The 19,409-nt window shown below is 44.0% G+C and overlaps 1 protein-coding gene across 1 annotated transcript in view; it reads right to left on the minus strand.

Annotated features, from left to right (window-relative positions):
• mapk11 (mitogen-activated protein kinase 11) overlaps positions 1-19,409 on the minus strand; it is a 72,061-nt gene that overhangs the window by 22,020 nt on the left and 30,632 nt on the right. The window contains exons 3-5 of the mRNA XM_073066413.1: positions 18,888-18,946; positions 10,846-10,957; positions 2,864-2,893 (exon numbers count right to left, since the gene is read on the minus strand). Coding sequence (XP_072922514.1) covers positions 2,864-2,893; positions 10,846-10,957; positions 18,888-18,946 — 201 coding nt within the window. The remainder of the gene's footprint in view (positions 1-2,863; positions 2,894-10,845; positions 10,958-18,887; positions 18,947-19,409) is intronic.

A 19,409-nucleotide genomic window follows, 5' to 3' on the forward strand; every position in this document is an offset into this window, starting at 1 on the left:
GTCCTAGCACGTGAAGCCAGCTCCGGTGGACTGGGCAGATCAGATCTACAGTGGGATCCAATGGCCAGGACATCCGTACCGCAACGCTCGGTGAGAGCCAAGGGCACAACAAGGCACAGAAGGCGTGATGGTCATCCACTGCAACTGAGGAAGAGCCTAGCTTGTGATGCTGGACCCAGACTTCTGAGGTCGAGAGAGTGGAACTGCCCCAGTTCAACGGCTTTTCCACTTTAAAAACTCCTGCACAGGTCTCCTCTCATCGTCCGACAACCACCATATTTTGGTTGTGATATTTAGCAGTTTTGATTTCCTAACTGCAATATTATTTAATCAGACACTACTCCTTCGACTTCCATAAAAAGAATCACTGACTAGAATCTGATTTTAATTAAAACATTATTTTACAGCCATCTACCAAGCTTCAAAAAGTTATCTGCCCCAATTTTTAGAAGCAGTATACCAAAGGCCTGACTTATAAAAATCCAACTCAATGTAAATTCTCCCAGACCCAGACCTTGCTCTCAGCTAAAGTGTTCGCAACACTTAGATCACTCAAAAAAAACCCCAAATTCTTCAGGTAAGATCAAACATTATGAACCTTGTGTACACTTCTTCATTAATACCCACTTTCTTTTCTTTTGTTAGACTGTTGCCAGTTTTCCTGCTGATTAGCTTCCCCCCCTCCCACTCCCACTCTACCCGGGCTGTATTCAGGCAAAATTTTGTAACAGTTCACTGGCTGGTGACAAAGCCTATCACCTATTCTGACATCTCTTGGTCTACTTCCTGAAAATGCTCATTGTAGAGGCCAAAAGATTTCACTTCATTTTGGGGGAATTACTTATTTCCAGTTACAGACAGTTCTCAGGTATAGAACCCTTATGTATCCCGACAGTGCCCTGATCTAATCTACCTTGCCATGCTTGTTATCCACACATTGCATTGGAGTTCCTCTGCTTGGTGAGAGAAGGGGAGGTGGTAAGTTTGTGGAAACTTCTGGAAGGACAGAGGCCTGGTAGTTATGTTCCCCACCCCCCCCCCCCCCACACCTCCCCTTGAATCCTGATGCAGCAACAGGAGGGGTCAGAGGATGACACTTGGCTGGATTGTTTCGTTACACTGATGGCCACCCCAGACAAGGACAGCAGTTGGTGAGAGTCTCTAAATCAATTACGAGGAAATATGCAGATGCTGGAAATTCAAGCAACACACACAAAATGCTGGTGGAACACAGCAGGCCAGGCAGCATCTATAGGGAGAAGCGCTATCGTCTCGGCCCGAAATGTCGACAGCGCTTCTCCCTATAGATGCTGCCTGGCCTGCTGTGTTCCACCAGCATTTTGTGTGTGTTGTCTAAATCAATTAGCCTGTCAGGCTATTTCAAAAGAGATGAATAGACAGTCAACATTTTGGCCTGAGACCCTTCTTTAAGACTGAGAAGGAAGGTGAGAAAGGAGAGAGGACCATAGGAGAAAGGGAAGGAGGAGCCCCACTGGAGGAAGTAACAGGCAGGTGAGAAGAGGTAAAAGGTCAGAGTGGGAAATGGTGGGGGGGGGGGGTCGAATTTGTTTACCGGAAGAAGAAACCAATATTCATGTCATCATGAGCAGGCCATGGACTGCCGCATTAGAACGGGAATGGGAATTAAAATGTTTCACCACTGGGAATTCCCGCTTGCTGCCTTCCAGCCAAGTTCCTTCCCTCTCCCCCCCAACTTTTTATTCTGGCCTCTCCCCCCTCCTTCTCAGTCCTGAAGAAGGGCCTCAGCCCGAAACGCTGACTATCTATGCATTTCCACAGATTCTGCCCGACCTGCTGAGTCCCCCCAGCGTTCTGTGTGTCCTGCTTTGGATTTCCCATCTGCAGAATTCCTCGTGTCTCAAAGGGGAGTGGGAGTCAATCACCACTTTGCTAGAAATTCTAGGTCACAATGGGAATGGATGATAGAGTCTCTGGTGAAATATCTGTGTTTTTACAGGAATCCAGTAGTTCTGTCACCACAATTACAATGGATTTTCATTACAGAGTTTCATATAATAAACTGAATTTAACTTCCTCAGTGTCACAGAAGGATTTGCATTTGTGTCTCTTGCTTTTGAACCGATGGTCCGGGAATACCTCTGCTGTTTCTAAGTTTCACATCGTCCTACCTCCTGCACCGTACACTGTAAAAAGTTTGGCATTTGGTATATCGGAGCTGGGATTCGCAAGACATTCTAGGTTAGGGTTACACCCAGAAACACTCCAAGACTGTTCTCAAAATGACTGGGATATTGGTCTTCTTCTGAAAGGAGCTTTGCAGAATTCTTCAAAAGCTGGAGCTACCAGGTATGTCACCAACTTCAGGACAGTCCTTTGCCAGCCCCTACTAACTGGTTGCGGAGATACATCAGGATCGGGGCTCAGGTCACGCTGAACAGATGACCTGACTCCATAGATTACAGGATAGAAGTAACTTCCATCAGTAGAGATTCTCCAGAAGCTCCCACAGGTTCTTGGCAAGCATAGAAAGCTTTTACCCAAACATTGAGCTCTGATGCCTGGTGGTCAGGGATTCTAGCCACCTCAGCAATGTCCAAAGAACTGCTGGAAGTCTCAGAACAGAGTATTAGTTTCAATAAGCAAGGTTAACATTCATCATTCTCTCTCTTTTTTTTTTACACAGCTGTGCAGACCAACTGTTGCTCTGAGCAAGACATTTTTACACTGCCTTTTCTTTGTCAAGTGCCTGGAAGGCCTCTTTGTTCCATGGGCTCAAAGATGTTTTTGATTGCCCTGTGTAACCCAATTTGGTTTCTATGAAATCCTTCTTTCTTTAGAATATCCTTTATTTTTGGAGTGCATGTAAGAAATCTCTACTTACTCTGTGGATGATGCCAGCAGAATGGATATACTACAAGAAAGAAAAGAGAAAAAATAGAATTATTAACCAAAACCTCATTTGATTGTTCATTTTGAAAATTGAGCATAAAAAGACTCTGTCTTCTTTGTAGAAATCAACTAACTGTTTCCACATGAGTATTCAGTTCAAAGAAATGAATGAAAAGGTCCTGATGAAGGGTCTCAGCCTGAAATATCGACTGTTTATTCCCCACCATGGATGCCGCCTTAAGTGCTGCGTTCCCCAGCATTTTGTTTATGTTGCAAAATGAAGTTTGCTTTTTGTGGGGGTGGGAGGGGGGACAAATGGGAGAGAGAAGGGAGGTTGGAGATCAAGGAAGAGAGCAGAAGCTGACAGAAAGAGACAAAAATGCTTTTTGCTAGTGATTCATATATATTTTGCAACATTTGCCTTAAGTACAGTTGCTGTGGAACGCAGAGTTTAACAGGTTACAGATAGGATTCCAGAGGAAGAAATGGAAAGTATTGGCCGTGGCCAGGTAGTGACCCTAGTGCGGGCCTCCATCCACGTTCCCAATGGCCTAGGGTGTAGGTCTAGAATGTGCTTTCCCGTAAAAGAGGAAATCTGCATGGTTCCTGGAGCTGTTCCAATGGCTTGCGTCAGAGCAACTCCGTTGGGGCCCTGCCAATAGTCCAGATATCCTCACATGTTTTTCCAAGTGACAGAGGAGAAAGGAGAAAAAAAAATCAAGATTACAGAGCAGAAATAACTTTCAATTGTAGAGATCCTCCAATAACTCCCTCGGGTTCTCTGCAAATATAGAAAACTTTTACCCATTGAGCTCCTAAGAACATTTGTGCCTGGTAGTCAGGGTCCTGAGGAAATGTCTCAGCCCAAAGCGTCGACTATACTCTTTTCCACAGATGCTGCCTGGCCTGCCGAGTTCCTCCAGCATTTTGTGTGTGTTAGTCAGGGATTCCAGTATCTGCACTTTGTCTGAAGAGCTGAGCAAGACTCAGAACAGCCACCGACAGAATATTTGGTTCTTAATAAAGCATACAAAAGAACATCCAGCCGTGTGGCAACAAAAGGTATGTGCGTAAGAGCATTTCAGTTACTGCCCGGCAGCGTAGAGGGAACAGTGTTAACATTCCTCTGTTACTGAGAGACAATGCTTTATCACTGTGACAAGGTTACAACACTCAACCCAAACTGCAGATTTCGTTTCTTCACTTCCTAAAAACCATCTTAGAGAGACAAAAAACAGCAATTGGAGGTAATTTTGGGGTTGGGAGGGAACCGAAAGCTGGAAGATTACCCATGATGGCGTAGTGGTTAACATGACACTCTTACAGCTTGGAGCATCAGATTTCAGAGTTCAATCTCAGCCTCTTCTTTAAGGAATCTGTACATCCTCCCCGTGGAATGTGTGGGTTTTCCCTGTGTGCTCTGGTTTCCTCCCACGGTTCAGACATACTGATTAGTTAATTGGTCATTGTAAGTTGTCCTGTGATTGGGTCAGGGTTAAACTGGGGTGGTCGGAGGTGGCTAGGCGGCGCAGGTCGTACGGCTGGTAGGGCATATTCCGTGCTGCATCTCGAAATAAAATAAAAATGAAACACATTGCACTAGCACCCGGACAGAGCCCTGCGAAATTAATGGAATTTAGTCAAAGCTGAGCTTAAAAAGAACACCACAATGATTTGTGTGCAGAATCAGGCCAAAATGAAACCGTGCAGACCCTGTTGGAAGCTGCACAAAACGCTTGCCCGTGTTGCCTCACTGACCGTCGGTGCACGGATTTTCTCCGTGTCCTCCAGTTTCCTCCCACAGTCCAATGACTCACTGGGAAGGTTATATGGTCATTGTAAATTGTCCCGTGATTAGATTAGGGTCAAATTGGGACGGTCGATGGTGTGGCTCGTCGGGCTGATAGGGCCTATTGCGTGTGGTATCTCTAAATAAAACAAAACATAGCTACCTCTTTGTCCCAACAATTTCTACACCTGAAAGCCAACCTGACCGAGAGCAGGGCTTCCGTCTGAACAGACAGGGTCAATCCATAATCCAACAATTGTTTCACGCTGGTGGCAGTGGGGGTGGGTGTCGAGGGCAAGTGAGATGAACAGGTAGAAGCACGTGGTCACTTCCTAGTCATAAACATCTCCCTCAACACCCCCTTACTTCACTGGCTTAGCCGAGGCCTGCAAAACAACGATAGCAAATATCGGCTGGGTAAGTTGGAAGCTTTGAGCCTCATTAGAGGAGACTAACTTGCCTATAACCTCCCCAGATAGTTGTTTGCCCCCACCTGCTCTGGGCCACCTCCATTATCTGGGTGAGTCTGGGTTAAGATTATTTTTTTGTTTTTGACATTTGACCCGGATGGTTGATTTGAGAGCTAGAACACACACCTGCCCTTGTTATTATTTCCAGTGCATGAAGGAATTTTCTTACATCTCCTCCAGAAATTAAATCCTTTCTGTTGGCTGCATGTTTTAAACTTTAATGTGATGTTTCTATTATGGCTAAATGAATGTAGATAATTTTACTTTGCATATTTAAAGTACTTTGCACTTCCCCCAAAAGAACCACAGAGAATTAGTTTCAACATGAGCTACAGAACTGAGGAGAAATTTCCCTTCAAAGAGCAGAAAGTGATCCAGATGCCTTGTCACTGAACTGTTCCCTCAACCTATGGACTCACTTTCTAGGACTTTTCATCTTGTTCTCGATATTTATTGCTTATTTATTTATCTATCTATTTATTTATTTATTTATTATTACTACTTTTTTTCTTTCATGTTTGAACAGTTTGTTGTCTTTTGCATATTGGTTGTTTGTACGTCCTATTTGGTGCTGTCTTTCATTGTGCTTTTGGATTTACTATGTATGCCCACAAGCAAATGAATCCCAGCATTGTGTATGGTGACATACCTGTCATCATTATTATGTCATGTGACATAGGCGAACATGGTCAATGACCCTGATTGTTCTTGGCAAAGTTTTCTGCAGAAGGCCAATGTCTTCTTCTGGGCAGTGTCTTTACAAGATGGGTGACCCCAGCCATTATCAATACTCTTCAGAGATTGTCTGCCTGGCGTCAGCGGTCGCACAACCAGGACTTGTGATATGCACCGGCTGATCATCCGACCATCCACCACCTGCTCCCATGGCTTCACGTGATGTGACCCTGATTGGGGGGGGCTAAGCAGGTGCTACACTTTGCCCAAGATGACCTGCAGGCTAGCGGAGGGAAGGAGCACCTTTCACCTCCTTTGGTCTCCATCATACCACCCAGGACATATCAAAATTCAAAAGATCAAAGTACAAAGTATATATATTTTATACAACCTTGATATTCATCTCCTTACAGGCAGCCACAAAACAAAGAAACCCAATAGAACCCATTAAAAACAAAAGAAGATTGTCCAAATACCCAACGTGCAGAGAGAGAGACAAAAAAATCATTCAAACAATAAGAGCAAGCATTCGGAGCTGAAGTTCACACCAGGCATCACTACAGTCCACTCGTTGCAGGTCACAGGCTCAGCTCAGCACAGAGGAAACGAGCAAGCCCCGTGGAGCCGAGAGCCAATCTGGACCATCCCTCGGTTCCGAACCTGACACCTTGACCGTTTCAATCCAGCTCGGTGCCTAAGTCATCCTCTGTACTTCAATAATAAATTTACTTTGAACTCTGAGATGAAATGTCGAAAATCGATGACTCTGCTAAGCCTTTTTACAACTAATTCCAGTGACAATACATCTGATTCTGATTCTGAGTTGTGAACCAGAGACACAAGGATCTACAGATGCTGGAATCCACATTTTCCGGCGGAACGCATCAAGTCAGGCAGCATCTGTGGAGGGGGCTGGGGTGCCAGGAGGAATCGTGGTTTTCCTGGGGCATGTCACTGCTTTTGTTTGAAGTTGTTAAACTCTGGCACTATGTAAACAGGGTGGGGGGATGGTGTCTGGAGTCTGCCTCGGTATGATGCATTTTAAATATGCAGCTATCAGCTATGGGTTTATATGCACTAGCCATCTGGCTGGGGACTATATGATGTATTTGAATAACTGCATTTCAATGAAAGGCAATTTTACTGTGCAAAGGGAGCATTATTTCTGAAATAGCAACTTGTCTGTAATCATGATGGATACTGATTGACCTGCTGAGTGGTATTTTTAATTCATTTCACCAAATCTGCATGTTTTCCACTTTCTAAGGTAATGATTGTTCTGGCATTTTAGCTGAAAGAGTTCTATTTGTCAGGGTCATTGCCAAGTGGGGATGGGGGAGGGGAAGGGAGTTTGCTTTCGCTGACAACCGAGTCCAGCTGCAAGAAAAGACAAGAGAGAAGGAGAGCAGGTACTGCCATGTGCTGCAGCTAAACCGTGGAGTATTCATTCCGAACTTTAGAGAAAAACTAGCACTGATGTAGTGCCCATCACGAAAGTGCTTTATCATCAACCTGACGTGTAAACTTTAATCTCCATGATAGTTCAAAGTACATATATGTCGCCATATACGACCCTGAGATTCATTCTCTTGTGGGCAGTCACAGTAAATATGACACAATAAAATCAATGAAAGACTGCGCCCGACAGAAAGGACACACAACCAAAGTGCAAAAAAAACAGCAAAGGGCGCAAATACAAAAAGAAAGAGAAATAAATAAATAAACCATGAGAATAATAACAAATAAATAAGCAATGAATATAGAAAACATGAGGTAAGGAGTCCTTGAAAGTGAGTCCAAAGGTTATGGGAACAGTTCAGTGTTGGGGCGAGTGAAGTTCTGTCTGCTTCTGCCGATACTCACAGATTAATAAATATCGGTCTGAGCACTACGTGAATCCCCCTGCTCAGTTTGCCTTGAGAAGGTGTCTTGAGGATTTCGACACCTACCTGATGGAGCAGAATGGCACATCAGTACCCCGGACCGTCAGCTCAGAATTCTGTGATTAAGCCCACGCAGTCGGTTGGCACTCAAAACTACTGTCCTGGAGATGAGCACCAGCAACAATGGCCAACTATTTGCACTGAGAGTAAAATTATTCTGAGACCATCAGATGTGAATTGTGGCTGCTGCAATACTATCCTCTGAACGGAAGCAGAGGTGGATACCTTCCCTCGCCCAAGAATCAATTCTCGGTCTGCCTTCCTTTTCAAACAAACTAAACAGAAATAATGATCGGCATCAATTATACTATTGTGGTTGCTGCCTTGGGAGCGTCGCTGACCTGTGTGATAGGATGTTCCTGGTCACTGACCAAGTCTCATTGAAAGATTAGATGCCCTTTCTGTGTAAGAGAATGCACTCGCCAGCTGACAATCAGACCAGGAATCTTGCTTGCAATTAATTAGGAATTATTTCTAGGCCCAATTCCCGCTGATGACATTACTTTTACCAACAGGGATTTCTCTCCAGTAATGCAAATAAGCAGTTTGGGATCCCAGACAATGGTAGTTCTTTACTTAAGTCAGTAATCCAGGTTAAAATATTTTTCATGTGGAAAAACATTTGTAGATGAAAGAAAGCTTAACTTCCAGAGGACAAAAAAGGTGGGAAGCAGCAGAGAAACTTGAAAAGTCATGACAAAGACAAATAGAAATATACATCAAGCAGTATCAAAGTAAGGAAAAGCCAGGAATAGATTACTAAGTATTATACTATTACACTTAAACTAGTTGATGACAATGTTACTGTGTTTACCAGAACTACATTTCTACTGTGGACAGATGGCGCCAGTGAGCATCGTGGCCAATGGCAACATCTTGCTGACAGTTCATGAAACAAGTCCTTTGCTTCTTCTTTCAATATAATTCTACTACTAAGCTGTGTGTGATTGGAACCTGTGATTTGCATTTTAATGGAGTGTTTTGGGGCTGAGTGTGTGATCTGCCGCTTGCTGTCTCCAAGGGAATTCAGTGAGGTTCGGTGCAGAGGTCTGGAAGCTTGGACACCATGATCGACTCCATTGCTTCTCTCCGACTGATGCGTTCAGCAAAGTTGAAGTCGACGAGGACAACAGTGGAGGGCAGGTGGGTGTTTGGCGGTATCTGCCTGCGCTTGATAAGCCTTCCTCTCTCTCTCGCGAGCTGCTGTCAGAGGAAAGCGCAGGAGTTTTGGGATCCACATAACCATGATTGAGCAGCAAGGCTGTGGACTTGTTTTGGGGGACTTTGAAGTTCATGTTGCATGTGCTCCTGGATTCTAGCTACTTTTTATTTGCTGATTTTGAGCAGATTGACTGGGGTGATTGCTGGGGCACTTCAGCGAAGAATGACCCTGCAGCCCATGGCTTGCAGCATGACGCTGAACTGAACTAAACTGGACTCCTGGTTTGATGTTCCACATTCTACGTGTTGTACACTCGCTTCTGCTGTTTCCGGAATTTGTTCTTTTATTCCTGCGCATGTTTTCTTGAATGGGTTCCGTGGTGTTTCTCTGTTTCGTGGCTGCCTGTGGGAGGACGAATCTCAGAGTTGTATCTGTACACATACTCTGATAACAAATGTACTTTGAATCTTGAATCTTTGTATCACACACAAAATACTGGAGGAACTCAACAGGTCTGACAGCATCTATGGGGAGGAATAAACAGTCGACGTTTTGGGTCGAGACCCTTCTTTCAGGACTGGAAAGGAAGAATAAAAAGTTAGGGCGAGGTGTAGTTGGATAGTTAGAAGGTGACAGGTGAAGTCAGGTGGATGGAAAAGGTAAAGGGCTGGAGTGAAGGGAACCTGATAGGAGAGGAGAGTGGACTGCAGGAGAAAGGCAAGGAGGACGTGATCCTGAGGCAGGTGAGAAGAGGTAAGATGCCAGAGTGGGGAATAGAGGAGGAGGATGGAGGAGGGAATTATTTTTACTGGAGGGAGAAATCTTTGTCTGTCTTTTGTTACAACGTTTGAATGACTTCTTTTAAGTTAAAAGTTTCTTTTGAATAGATGCGTGGTTTTCTATTTGATGAAAAGAACAAGAGACACACACTTAGTCATTAGTCATTTGATTTAGTTTTCATTGGCAATAGCATCCGGAGTGGAAGATGTTGCTGCTGATAACCATGGTAATAACACTCACCAGCATTGCCATGCCTAATGAGATAGAATTTTATTCTGCATCTTTAAGAGGACCATGTTTAGTGTCATGGCAGAACAGCCAGTATTTATTAGGTGAGACTCGAATACTTGCATTTCTAGAATTACTGTACTTCAGAATCAGTTTAATATAACCAGCATACGTCATGAAATTTGTTGTTATGCAGCAGCAGCACAATGCAAAGCGTAATAATAAAATCTGTGGATTACTATTATATAAAAGTTAAGTTAAATAAGTAGTGCAAAAAAGTAGTGAGGTGATGTTCATGGGTTCAATGTCCATTCAGAAATTGGATGACAGAGGGGAAGAAGCTGTTCCTGAATCATTGAGTGTGTGCCTTCAGGCTTCTGTACCTCCTCCCTGATGGTAGCAATGAGAAGAGGGCAAGTCCTGGGTGATGGGTGTCCCTAATGATGGGTGCTGCCTTTTTGAGGCATCACTCCTTGAAATTAAAATTATACAGCAGAAGTTCCCAACCTGGGGTCATAGACCCTTCAGTTAACAATAGGGGTCCATGGCATAAAAAAGGTTAGGAAACCCTGTCATAAAGCAAAATCTCACCCAGAAAACACTGTCATTATTTTATTTAATAAAAGCAATGTAGTGAATAATAGCCTTTGCAACACTGTGTTGAGATTCGTGCTTAAGTCATGGGTCATTGGAAAATTTACCAAAATAGTGTTTATGGGCTATGCTCGGAACCAATTACTCTGAATCACAAAACACAAGATAGGAATGTTAAAAAAACAGGGAGGAGAAGCAAATGCATAAAAGACAATGGAACAGATGTAAAAGCATGGAAAACCGAAGAAGAAGAAGCAACACAAATCCCTCATTTCCCCAGTTGCCTACTGTTAGTCTAATTTTGTTTCTATTTATAGGACTTTAATTTCGTACCTTAAGCCCTCTGAGTAATTGATACACAAGGAACTGCACGTGATCGTCTGTCAGCTTCTGGCACTTCACGATGTTGTTCAAGTCTGCACCCATGAGGTTTGTCACCAAATACCTACAGCAGTACAAAGGAGAACTGCCTTTAGAAAAAAAACATTATAGCAAACTATTTGACATAAATACGACCAACATTTGCCCTTTGATGGTAGGCATTGCAATCCTTTCTCCAAATATGCAAAATTGTCTCTGACACTTTAAACAACACACACAAAATGCTGGTGGAACACAGCAGGCCAGGCAGCATCTATAAGGAGAAGCACTGTCAACATTTCGGGCCAAGACCCTTCATCAGGTCTCGGCCCGAAACATCGACAGTGCTTCTCCTTATAGATGCTGCCTGGCCTGCGGTGTTCCACCAGCATTTTGTGTGTGTTGTTGTTTGAATTTCCAGCATCTGCAGATTTCCTCGTGTTTGCTCTGACACTTTAACATGGATTTCTTTGCTTTATAATTGTTCTCTTTCGTGTAATCTACAAAAGAGAATTTATAACATCTATCAGGCAGTCTTTTTTGTTGTGTATAGACAAATAGAAAATTTTTCAAAGTGAGGCTTGAAGATTTTTATTACATAAATGTATTGGCAGCCAGCACTTTCAGTAAGATGGCGGTGTGCTCAAACGCAGCAGCTTCTCTGGGGCCAATCAAAGGTGTTTTTCTCTTTTTTTAAATGTCTTTTTTAAGGTTGCAAGACAATGCTGGACTTCAGGAACTTTGGATACTGCAGGTGTACCCCATTAGCGAGCTGCTCATTGGTGAAGGAAGTGGATTTAGTGCGGATTGTGTCGTTATCTGCTACAGGAAGGCATCAGAGTAGGTGCACAAAGGCAGCATGCAGGTGATTGTGTAGGATATTTCTCTTACAAGACCCTGTTGGACATGGATAATGCAAGATGCCACAGGCACGTTTCCCTTGTTTGTTGATGCAACAGACGGTGGGAGAGCTGCGTGGCCTCGGTTGTAGCAAGGTCTAGGCCTCAAGCTGTGGGCTTGCCTGCTGGTGCAGTCCAGGAGAGATGTTGGAGGCGGTGTAGCGTGGCATTCATGCTGGGTTGGGGGCTGGCATCTCCTATCCGTGCTGCCCTCCAGTGTTCGTTCAGCAGAATGACAGGCTGAATTTGTGGCACATTCTCCTAACCTGACAGTTCCCCATGCCGTACCTGCCTCTGCTGTTGGAAAAGTTCATGCTTACTCCTTTTAGAGTTTAATGCATTTCTGGCTGTTTACATTCATCTACTGTCTGTAGTCTTGACGGAAATCACAATTCAGTTGCAAGCCTTTTCGCTGGTGCTGGATTGCATTTCCATAGCTGGTCTAATCTGTTTGTCTGACATGAGAGATAAGAGAGAGGGCAGGAAAGGTGGAAAGGAACTCTCAGGAGGAACTGAAATAGGTAATATAGTGGTTAGCGCAACATTATTACACCTCGGGGCATCAGAGTTCAGAGTTCAGTCCCTGCGTTCAATGTAATGAGTCTTTGTACATCCTCCCCGTGGAATCCCTGGGGTTTTTTTCTGGGTGCTCTGGTTTCCTCCCACAGTCCAAAGACATACTGGGTAGGTTCATTGGTCATGGTAAATTGTCCCGTCAATTGAGGGGTTATAGAGGGTTGCTGGGGTAGTGTGGCTCAAAAGACCAGAAGGGCCTACTCTGTGCTGTATCAATAAATATAGTGCTGTGCAAAAGTCTTAGACACCTGATACTGTTTCCACGGAGCCTTGATTTCAACATCATTGAGGGTTTCTGGGACTACCTGGAGAGATAGAAGCAAGTGAGACAGCCAAAGTCTGCACAAGTTCTCCAAGATGCTTGGAACAACCTACCAGCCAATTTTCTGATAAAACTGCACAATAGTGTACCCAAGAGAAATGATGCAGTTTTAAAGGCAAAGGGTGGTCATACCAGATACTGATTTCATTTTTTTTACTGCTTATTATAGTAAATCTTCACCAGTCAACAGCCCCTCCTCCTCTCCTGATTTGAACTGTCACTTACTACCTTCTACTTCTTCCTCCCCTCCCCCCACCTTTTCGCTCTGACTTCTCATCTTTTTTCCAGTCCTGATGAAGGGTCTCGGCCCAAAATGTTGACAGTTTACACTTTTCCGTAGATGCTGCCTGACCTGCTGAGTTCCTCCAGCATTTTGTGTGTGTTGCTTGGATTTCCAGCATCTGCAGAATCTTGTGTCCATGATCCCTTTCATTATCATCGTTATGTGTTGTGTCGTATGGCGTGGGCGATCGTGGTCTTTCCATTATCGTGATTGTTCTTGACAAGTTTTTCCACAGAAATGGTTTGCCATTTTTTACTGCTGTGCAGTGTCTTTACAAGACGGGTGACCCCAGCCATCATCAATATTCTTCAGAGATTGTCTGCCTGGCATCTGGTCACATAACCAGGACTTGTGATGTGCACCATCTGCTCATACGACCATCCACCACCTGCTCTCATGGCTTCACGTGACCCTGATCAGGGGTGCGGGGGGGGGGGGGGAAGAGGGGTGCTAAGCAGGAGCTACACCTTGCCCAAGGGGTACCTCCAGGCTAATGGAGGGAAGGAGCCCTTTACACCTTTGGTAGAGATATATCTCCACCCTGCCAATCTTTGCTTTAAAAACATGTGCCTAAGACATTTGCACAGAGGTGTGTGTGTGTGTGTGTGTGTGTGTGTGTGTGTGTGTGTGTGTGTGTGTGTGTGTGTGTGTGTGTGTGTGTGTGTGTGTGTGTGTGTGTGTGTGTGTGTGTGTGTGTGTCTCTCTCTCTCTCTCTCTCTCTCTCTCTCTAATGATAAACAGGTCGAAGGATAAAAATGCATCCAGAAGCAAGAGGCTTTTTCTACTTCTAGTCAAACCTTTATCTTGGCTTGCACGTTGGGACTCAGGCTACAAGTGCTGCAAGTTAGAATGATGGGTGATAAGTGAACCAGATGGTTTAGATATCACTCAGCCCATTTTGAAACCATATACTTTGTCTTTACTGATCAGAGTCGAGCATGGACGCTGTGTCCTAGCCAGTATGCCAGCCAGAGCTCTAAAATATAGACAGCAAGCTGTTGCCCATGTAGCAAGCTTCCACTTTCCATGCAGCTGATGAATCCAAAGGAATGGCAGACACCGACACAGTCTGGAACCAGCGTTGTTGCAAGTCAGTGTTGAACTCAACGTAGGACTGGCTCAGCGACTCCAACTCCAGGATCCATCCCCATGAGTGCATATAGCAGCAAGGCAGCAGAGGTTTGAGATTAGAGCTTCCCTTCTCCTAGCTGACCTGCCAACCACGGCTGACAAGCCCACCTGCCCAAAGCAACTGGTTTTAAGGCACCAGTAACTCACCTCTGCCCCTTGTCCTGTCAGTAGTAATGGTTTCACTGGGCTTAGTAACCAAGTCACACGCAAATGCCAAATGCCGGACTTAGTTGTCAGAGGCTATTTGAGACGCGCACCACTGGAAGCATTTAATAAGTAGTGGGAGCTTATCCCAGGCTGTGAAAACCTTTTTGTCTTTATACTTCCATTATTAATCCCTATGTCAATTTATGTCCACACAAATCCCAACACTCCAGCATCAATTCTTCCTCATTGACAAAAGGTGGAATTACAGTTTGATAAAATGTGAAGAAACTTCCACAGACCTCGCCTGCTCCACAATTGCAAAATAGATGCTTCCAAGTACACACACACACACACACACACACACACACACACACACACACACACACACACACACACACACACACACACACACACACACACACACACACACACACACACACACACACACACACACACACACACACACACACACACACACACACACACACACACACACACACACACACACACACACACACACACACACACACACACACACACACACACACACACACACACACACACACACACACTAGCAGAAATACACCTCCCACCTTTCTGGATCATGTCCTAAGGTCAATATCCAGGTACACTAAACAGTAAAAAAACAAATTGTTCAGCATACAGATTATCTAAGAATCATCCCCTTGTTGCTTTCTGATTCACCACAAGATAAGTTCACTGAATGACTCCTGGTGATAATAATCAAAATTATCCCAGCAAGGATACCTCAGTAAATATGACTTTAGGGTTTCATGCATTTCTGGCTGCTTTTATTTGTCTATTTTCTCTTGATCTTAACAGAAGTCACAATTCAGCTGCCAGACTTCTCGCTGGTGCTGGACTGCTTTTCCACAGGTGGTCTAATCTGTCTGCCTGATCTGGGGGATGAGAGAGCAGCAGAGCAGGTGGGGAAAAAATGCGGAGGTGGTGGTGAAATAGGAGGAGAGCATGGTAAATGAGGTTTTACAGTGCGAGAGGTTCTAACAGTATTGAAAGCTTCACTGACATCAGAGGTTTTATACTTCAATTTCAAAGGGAAGAAATGAGTTTCACCAGAACATTGTCTACATGAAATACAAAGTGCTCTGCGAATTTTAATTAACAAACTTAATTAACAAAAGAGAACCATGAGCAGCTTTGATACATTCCATTTACCACAGAGCAGTAAAATCCACTGCTTTTGAGAGTATATTCTGCCGGAGGCCAAAGCGGGGAAGGATTCACAGTGTAGATGCACAGACACTGAATCCGGAACAAGGGAGCATTATTTCCAGAAAAGGGGGCCACTATTTAGGACTGAGATAACGAGAAAATTCTTCATGCTGTGATTGTAAATCTTGAAATTCTCTGGCCCTGAATGCTCCAACAACAGTAATTCTTCAAGGACAAAAGTAATTGTTTTTGAAAGCCAAGGAAATTGGATGATGTGAGGATTAGAGCGGGCAGATAAATTCAAGGCAGTCAATGAGTAATCTATTGAATGGTGAACTGAGCTTGAGATTCTATGTTTTGCAGCTCCAGCTTTTAACCAAGAAACAATCCTAGAAATGGAATAAACCCTTCAACCACCTTACATTCCATCTGGGTACCCAAGCTGACGGCATGAATATTGATTTCTCCTTCCAGTGAACATATTCCCCGGACCCTTCCTTCATTCCCTACTCTGATCGTTCACTTCTTCTCACCTTCCTATCACCTCCCCCAGTCCCCAACTCTTTCCTTTTTTCCCCCATGGTCCATTCTCCTCTCCTCTCCAGCCCTTGACCTTTCCCACCCACCTGGCTTCACCTATCACCTTGCAGCCAGCCTCTTTCCCCTCCCCCCACCTTTTTATTCTGGCATCTTCCCCTTTCCTTTTCAGTCCTGAAGAAGGGTCTCAGCCCGAAATGTCGACTGCTTATTCTTTTCCACAGATGCTGCCTGACCTTCTGAATTCCTCCAGTATTTTGTGTGCATTGCTTTGGATTTCCAGCATTTTCTCATGTTTGTGAGCCTACCCTAAATCAATAAGACTGATCAACACCTTCACCCACTAACCCCACCACTACTTTATTATTTCCTGTCAGTCTCTTACATACAGGCTAGCATCACTTTATGGACTTACAATCGATGTACGGTCCCATGCAAAAGTCTCAGGCACATATACCATATATATAGCTAGGGTACTTAAGACTTTTGCACAGTACTGTAGTAAATTTTATGTCTTGCACTGTACTGCTGCCACAAAAAAAAAGCAAATGTGAGTGATGATAAACCTGATTCTGATATGGGTCTCTATTGTGGACTGAGAATGGGAAGGGGGCAGGGAGAGGGGAGTCATGGTTGGGAAAAGGGAGAGGGGAGGGGGCGGGAAGCGCCAGAGAGACATTTACCAATTGTTTGGAATCAACTGACCTTGCCTAGTGGCTCAGGGCTGGGTGTGTCTTCACCCTGGCACTCCTTCTCTGCCACCTGTTCCACATCCCTCCAGCAGCGGTCCACCTTCACCACTCCCAACATCCTTTGCTCCCCCCAGATTTACAAAGTTGCTCTCCACTCCACATTGACAGATACAGCACTGTGCAAAAGTGTTAGGCACCTTAGCTAAAGATATGTGTCTAAGACTTTTGCACAGTACTGTATGTATATAAGCTATCTTATTTATTTATATTACTGTGTTTTATATTCTATTATTGTTGTTTTTTATTATTATTTATCTTTGTGTTGATTTTTGTGCTGTATCAGATCCGGAGTAACAATTATTTTGTTCTCCTTACACTTGGATAAAGAAAATGACATTAAACAATCTCGAAACTTGAAGAATACAAGACCTGAATAAACTGACATCCATACTTCCTCTAAATTCCACTTTACTGTTATTTATAAAAGTAACAAACTGAAATTATGTTCGTGAACCATCAGAAATTCACTGATTTGACATTCAATTGTAGATATTCATTATCTACAATTGAACATTAAATCATTCACTGATAGAGACCAATCAAAAAGAAAGTTAGCATTGTATCATCCCCAAGAACAATCAGATAATTTATGAATTGCAAATGCTTTCCAAAAAGGAGCGAACAACCAGTGAGGATGATCTTTACCTCTCCCCCCACTTCCAGCAGGGATTACTTTCTCTGTGATTCCCCTGTCCATTTGTCCTTCCCCTCTATTCTCCCTCCTGGCCCATACCCCTGCGAGTGTCAGAAATGCTGTGTTTTCCCATTCACCTCCTCCCTCATCTCTATTCAGGGCCCCAAACGGCCCTGCCAGCTGAGACAACACTTCACCTGTAAATCCGTTGGGGTCGTCTTTTTTATCTGGTGACCCCAACGTGGCCTCCTTTACATTGGTGAGACCTGTCAAAATTGAGGGGGGGGGGCGCCTTGTGGAGCACCTTCACTCCATCCACCATAAGCAGAGTTTCCTGGTGGCCGAACATTTAAATTCATAATCCTATTTCCATGTTGGTATACGGCCGCCTCTTTTGCCATGATAAGGCCACTCTCAGGGTGGAGGAGCAACACCTCATATTCCGTCTATGTAGCCTCCAGCATGATGGCACACACATCGATTTCTCCTTCCAGTAATTTTTTTTCTCTCCCCGTTCCCTCTTCTTCTATTACCCCCACTCAGGCCTCTTACCTCTTCCCACCTGCTTATCACCTCCCCCTAGTGCCCCTCCTTCTTCCCTTTCTCCCATGGTCCACTCTCATCTTCTATCAGACAGGATGAGTTCCACCTGTCTCCGATGTTGATATTTCACCTACATTCCACAAGCAGTCCTCTGAGGATTCAATACAACACAACCAAAATAACTAAACAAGATTATGACTTGTTCTTCCATAGAACCATAGAACATTACAGCACAGAAACAGGCCCTTCGGCCCTTCTTGGCTGTGCCAGACCATTTTTCTGCCTAGTCCCACTGACCTGCACCTGGCCCATATCCCTCCATATACCTCTCATCCATGTACCTGTCCAAGTTTTTCTTAAATGTTAAAAGTGAGCCTGCATTTACAACTTCATCTGGCAGCTCATTCCACACTCCCACCACTCTGTGTGAAGAAGCCCCCCCCCCAATGTTCCCTTTAAACTTTTCCCCCTTCACCCTTAACCCATGTCCTCTTTTTTTTCTCCCCTAGCCTCAGTGGAAAAAGCCTGCTTGCATTCACTCTATCTATACCCATCATAATTTTATAGACCTCTATCAAATCACCCCTCATTCTTCTATGCTCCAGGGAATAAAGTCCTAACCTATTCAACCTTTCTCTGTAACTCAGTTTCTCAAGTCCCAGCAACATCCTTGTAAACCACCTCTGCACTCTTTCAACCTCCTTAATATCCTTCCTGTAATTCAGTGATCAAAACTGTACACAATACTCCAAATTTGGCCTCACCAAAGCCTTATACAACCTCACTGTAGCAGAAAATACCACAGAATTATGCACAATTCTATTATAAACTCTTCTAGCTTTATTTTAGAACCAATCGTGAGTCATTCTCAGGAGGCAGACTTCCTTCTGACCTGCCGAAGAGGATTGCAGAACCTGTCACCTAGTAACTAATGAGTTGCAAATATGGAACAGGAGGATTCTTCACCACAGTCTTTTTAAAATCGTGTTCTACTTACACTTCACGGAAGTTCTCCAATGTAAGTGCTGGTGTAAAAACATCTAACAATCCGATTACCTAAAAGAAATCAGCAGATTAATACCATTTATGGAATAATGGCTTAGATTTAGCAGTTTTCAAGCACAGGGATGTGAAATTATAACACCCATTTGTGAGACATTCACTGAACAATTAAAATATCATCAAGGAGGCAGTAATCTTGAGTAATCTTGCAGTGGACACATTTATATTATGAAATACTTTTTCATGAAATGAGAGTCATCATTATGTGCTGTGTCATATGACTTGGGCAACCATGGTCCTTCCAAGACCATGATTATTCTTGACAAATTTTTCTGCAGAATAATGCACCCGAATGCTGTAAGAACTTAGCAGCTCAGGCAGCATCTATGGAAATAAGTAAACAGTCAGCATTTTGGGCCAAGACCCTTCATCAGGACTGAGGGGGAAAGGGTGAGATGCCTGATTTAGAAGGTGGGGGGAAGGGAAAAAGGCTGGCTGGAAGATGATAGGTGAAGGT

Source organism: Hemitrygon akajei, chromosome 14 (genome assembly GCF_048418815.1).
Source record: "Hemitrygon akajei chromosome 14, sHemAka1.3, whole genome shotgun sequence".
Classification (NCBI taxonomy): Eukaryota; Metazoa; Chordata; class Chondrichthyes; order Myliobatiformes; family Dasyatidae; genus Hemitrygon; species Hemitrygon akajei.